The 5,709-nt window shown below is 41.9% G+C and overlaps 1 protein-coding gene across 1 annotated transcript in view; it reads left to right on the top strand.

Annotated features, from left to right (window-relative positions):
* The window catches only part of lhx2b (LIM homeobox 2b), a gene marked incomplete in the record, with an annotated part of 12,696 nt that overhangs the window by 3,258 nt on the left and 3,729 nt on the right, over nucleotides 1-5,709 (top strand). The window contains 2 exon segments of the mRNA XM_014027228.1: nucleotides 206-579; nucleotides 3,354-3,559. Of these exon segments, the coding sequence (XP_013882682.1) occupies nucleotides 206-579; nucleotides 3,354-3,559 (580 nt within the window).

Raw genomic sequence — 5,709 nt, 5'->3', positions numbered from 1 at the left:
CACCCGCCCCCTCCTCACATGGAAGCCTGGTGTTCAGATCAATATTTGCAGAAGTAATGTGCAGTTAAATTAAAAAAAAAAGTTTCACAAATTGATTTATTTGTAGTTTTTAACGCAGGGTTTGAACTCCGCAGAGGCTGTTGTGTACAAGTGCCCCCCTCCCACTGCTGTGCAGTAACTGTCACCCCCTCCGTGTTGTCCGCAGAAGATTTTCGGTGCAGAGGTGCGCCCGGTGCCACCTGGGGATCTCGGCCTCGGAGATGGTGATGCGGGCCCGGGACCTGGTCTACCACCTGAACTGCTTCACGTGCACCACGTGCAGCAAGATGCTGACCACCGGGGACCACTTCGGCATGAAGGACAGCCTGGTGTACTGCCGCCTGCACTTTGAGACTCTCCTGCAGGGAGACTATCAGACACACTTTAACCACCACGCGGACGTGGTCCCGCACAAAGGCCTGGGTCCGGCCAACGCGCTCGGACTATCCTACTTCAACGGCGTGGGGACGGTGCAGAAGGGCCGGCCCAGGAAGAGGAAGAGCCCGGGGCCCGGGGCCGAGCTGGCTGCCTACAACGCGGGTAAGAAGTCCRAACGAGCGCAGAGCGTGCGGGCAGAGGAGGGAGTTTATTTAGTTCACCTAAAAATCTTATTTTACATCAAACTCATCTGATCAAAGTCACAGCTGTAAAATGAAGAAATGAGCTGATGAATCAAATTAATGAAAACTAATTTAYTCAAACAGGAAAAACTTTTGCTAAAAGTTTCCAAAAGTTGCGTTTTAACCCTTTGACTGCTGCCTTGTTTTTGATGAGACCTTCACCCTGAAGCTCTACCCTGGTGTCACTTTTAACGGAAATTTAATTTATTTAAAAGACACGTTTTCATTATCTTATCAAAAGAAAACCGATTTCATTTTATTCGCATTTAAATAAAAAAGACAAAGCCCMGGAGCTTTAAAATGAGAAAACTGTAAAACCTGTCAGCCTGATTTAACCTGAGGAGAATAAACATCACATAATAAACAAATGAAATCCAGGATATTTGGGTTGGACTGTTCTGGCAGCTTTAAATTTATTATTTTACTGAAAGTTAAACTCTTTAAAGGATAAAAAGATGTATTTAAGCTCTGTGGATGTTTGGCTTTGGCTTTTTTTCCCCCTTCATGTCTTCTTTTGAGGAATGAAAAGTTTTTTTCTTTTCTTTTTTTTTAATGTTCCGGTTTTTGCTTTCGCCCTTTTCCACTTGTCAGGCTTCATACCCGTCTACAGACCCCAACCAGCCCCCACCCACACCTCCTTCTTCTTCTCTCTCTCTCTCTTTCACACACACACACACACACACCCAGCAGGAGGCCCTTTGCATTGGGACAGGGCCAGAGTGGGTGTACACCAGCCAGGTTTTGGTGATTTGATGAGTTAGTCACTGGAAGAGGGAGCAGGGAGCTCTGGAAGTTTGGAACAGCAGCAGCTCTGGCTTCAGTCTCACTCTTTATGCTCTGACTTTATACTTCRGCCTGTCCATGTAAAACCACGTGCTTACTGCAACATCAAAGTTGTGTCCGGCTGGAACATCAGACATTTGGTTCATTGTGATTGGCTCCCCTCAGACTTTCTGCCTCATGAGATCAGCAGGTTAGGATCAACCAGCAGCAACAGGTGCACASATCACAGCAGTGTGATGTGTCTCCTGCAGCCGAAGCATCCTCGTGTTCACGATGGCTTCGCTTTTAGTTTCCACGTAAAGAAAGCATCAGCTCAGACTGTTCCAGCCTCTGTMCTCTGCTCATGAAAACAAATGAAGGTGATGAATGCTGGAGCGAAGAGGCAGTGCGCCCTCTTCTGTTTCCAGTCTGAAACAGCAGCAGTGTTGCATTGCCCAACAATGAGCTGACCCTCCAGCAGCAGCAGCTACATCAGCAGCTTCAGCTCACATTACCTCTGCACTTTCTGCTGCTGGTAGCACAAGCACTGACAAGCTGCTTTTTTAAAGAAAAAAAAATCTTGTTTTTGTTTTGTTAAAATGCTGCAGCATATGCTTTGGCCAGAAAACAACATTTGTTCTGCCTGGTGTGTATGGGCTAATTAAGTGAAGTGTTATTCTGATGCTTTTCACTCACTTTATATTCATCATTTTGCAGCGTTCGGATATTGAACTGTTATGCATGCAGCAACACCTTGAATATTGCCAAGAAATTTGCAGGCTGGGCGGAATATATGTGTGTCGTTGTTGTTGTTGATGTGTGTGTGTGTGTCTGTGTGTATGAGTGTGTGTGCGCTTGCCAAAGCCACAGTTACACCTCTTCCCAGGATAGAAAGACAGACACAGACAGACATGTGCTGAGGAGAGGAGGCTGAGCTGCAGCTGGAAGGAACAGCTGCTGGCTCTCAGARACACTTTGGTTTCAATTTCTGAACTCAAATCAAAATAAGAGTGTGGCCGCTGTAGCTCGGTGGTCAGCGTGGTCGTGTAATCCTGATGGTTCGAGCCCAGGTTGTGTCAGGAAGGGTTATCAGGCCTAAAACATGGCTCCTGCTGTGGCGACGCCCCTCCAGAGGAGCACCGCTGAGAAAAGAACAATCGGAGTGAAAATGTGACAAACCTGTAAAGAGATMTTTCTCCTCTTATAGTTGTTAGTTTTCAGTGTTTGCACTGCGCTGCAGCTGCCCTGGTTATCTTCAGCTTTGGTAAATCCACAGTCAGGACCTCACATGGCTCTTTCAAACTGCCTGATCAGATTAAAGAGTTTTTCTTTAAAGGAACATAAAATYGATTTAAAAAGCAGAATCAAATCAATGCTTTGGTTAACTTGAAGCTTTTTTTGCATTTAAACCAAATTTAACTTATTTTATAAACCACATTTCATGTGTAACACAAGGTGCATTACAGCAGATATAAACAAAGTAAAAAAAAAGCACAAACAGGATGATTTTAAACAGCTGTAAAATGAATAAACAACCCTGATTATATGAAGGAACAGGAGATGAGGAAACACCAGAGGCAGGGCTGATTTAAACATGAGTAAAATCCAGACASTAAATAAGAGAGGAAAAATAAACGGAGGTCCAAATAAAATAAAAAGTATTGTTTGTTTCCATAAACTAAATCTAAACGTACTTAAGTAAAATGGGTAATTTAACGAAATGACATTATATTCCAATTCAATTAGGAGTCAAACTATAAATAGGATTAAACCTTCAGATTAAAAGAACAGAAGATTTYTGAGTAAATATTTCATTAAAGTCAGACTGAAAGAGTGAATCCTGAGTGGGACTTGTGTGGACTTAAAGTCATCCTTTAGAGAAAAACGGACGCTGATTCTAGTTCTGACTCTCCCTCCTGCTGTTCCCCGCAGCTCTGAGCTGCAACGAGAACGACGGCGAGTCCATGGACCGGGACTCCCAGTACAGCTCCAGCCAGAAGACCAAACGCATGCGGACCTCCTTCAAGCACCACCAGCTGCGGACCATGAAGTCCTACTTTGCCATCAACCACAACCCTGATGCCAAGGACCTGAAGCAGCTGGCCCAGAAGACCGGCCTGACCAAGCGGGTCCTACAGGTCAGGCTCCTCAAWCCTTTCTTTTGTTTCCCAAATTCATTTATTTTCATTTGGATTTTTCTGAATACCACCTTTCATGATGTAAACATTTTATTTTTTGCATCTAATAAGTGAAACAATTTAAAATGGATTATTAACATTTCAACATTTAAATAGTAAAATATCCKCAATTTCTTTAATCTTAACAACTTTAACAAAGATACAGGACAAACAGTTCCACTACAACAGAACACTGAATGTTTAGTTTGKCTGTCAGTCATTTCTCTATTAAACACATTGTAGTGTTTGTTTCATGGGAGAGGAAAGAAACATGTCTGCATTTCATAAATGAGCTGTTGGATATTTAAACTTCCTAAAACAGAGGTTCTCAAACTGGGGGCCCAGGACCCCCAGGGGTCTACAAGCTGTATCTTGGGGGTCCTAAAAAAATGCAATAAATTGTTACTTTGTATTTTTAATTTAAAAAATGCATATGGGGAACAATGCTTTAGTAAAACAAACATACTAAACCAAACAAAATATAATATTCCCATGGCATTTAGAGGTTTAAATTATTAGTACATTATTTTAAAATAGCATGGGGTTTCTGAGGGGGTCCCCAGACCCAAAAAGTTTGAGAAAACCCTGTCCTAAAAGACACTATTTTTTCATGTTTCATGCAGAAAATAATAAAACTGCAGGAAATTCTTAGAAGTGATATTTGATGCACTGATGATGACGAGGAGAAAGCTGAGTTGTTTTGCTGACGTTTACTTTTTTACCCTCACCGGAAGTTTTATTAAAACCTTTCAGCTGGATGAAGACAAAGTCTTGTTCTTTAATCCGTTTAGTTTATTTATTTTTCTAGTGAAGTGTCTGTTTTTGCACAGGTTGCTTTAACCTGTTTAAGTTTGTGAGGATGAGTTAGCTGAGGGGATAAGCTAACGTTTATTGTTGTTTRTTTCTGTTTGTTGCCGTGTTTTCTTCCTGCTACGTCAGTCGTTCTGATGAAACTTACTGAAAACTTCTTGGTGGAGGTTGTTTGGCTGTAAATGTTGATCTGAGTGGTAAATATTTTCTGGGTGTCTGAAGCTGATTGAAGGTCCCTCTCATTCTCCACCAGTCACAGGAAGCTACAGGAGCCTGCAGTGGACAAACATTAAATGTTTAAAAAACAAAAACAATCTAAATTTAAGAAATTCTGCTCATCTGTCTGCATTTCCACAGTGTGGAAATTATTGGGCTGTAGGTTATTGACACACATGTACACAAACACACACACACACACACACACACCCCTACACACGTACATCAAACCCATAAATGTTCCTTCTAATATTAAACAATATTTAATGAGGTTTTCTGCAACGCAGCTTTTTGATTTTAGCAGCTGTCTTCTGTGAATAAGCTGAACTGAAACAGAATTTTAAATAATACCAATAATACCAAGAAATAATAAAATACAACAAAATCAACAGTAAAAACTGTGAACATAGAAGCAGGTTTTATTCTCTTGTAAGAAAAGAAAATTGATTTTCTATTTGTTTTAATGAAGAACGATACAATGTGKTGATAAGAGAGCCATGAAAAACAAAATGTGCTTTAATATGTGGAAAGACTGCAAAACAGTTTGATTTTCATCAGTGAGAAGAGAAGAAACAGGAAATTATCTGGGGAACTGAGAAGAAGAAAAACGAGACAAAAAGCTTTCTGAATAAAAAAAAAACAACTTCTGACAAAAACAAAAAAAAAAGCCAAGCCATTCTGCTGCTTTAATTAACGCTCGCAGGAAACAAAGCAGCCGTTTTGCTTTGATGCGTTTGAGTCGGGGTGCCTGTTATTCCAGCTGAAGAGCCTCTCCTGTCGTTTGTTTCCCATGGCTCCGTCATGATTCCGTCTAACGTGCTCCAGCACTCGCCTGGGCTCGTAACGCCTCCTCTCTCAGTCTGCAGCTCACACGTGCAGCTTTTCTTCTTCTGGAGTCGAGTGGAAATAAACGGTCATCAGGGACAGCGAGGAGGAGGACGCCGGCTCTAACACCCAGCTGCCGGCCATTCCTGGTCAGGACTACCTGAAAATACAGAGGAAAACATTCATCTGGTTGGAAACATGAGAATAATGCTTCACACACACACACACACACACACACACACACACACACACACACACAC

This window comes from Austrofundulus limnaeus, unplaced genomic scaffold (assembly GCF_001266775.1).
Source record: "Austrofundulus limnaeus strain Quisiro unplaced genomic scaffold, Austrofundulus_limnaeus-1.0 Scaffold625, whole genome shotgun sequence".
Classification (NCBI taxonomy): Eukaryota; Metazoa; Chordata; class Actinopteri; order Cyprinodontiformes; family Rivulidae; genus Austrofundulus; species Austrofundulus limnaeus.
This window is presented reverse-complemented; position numbering and strand designations above follow the sequence as displayed.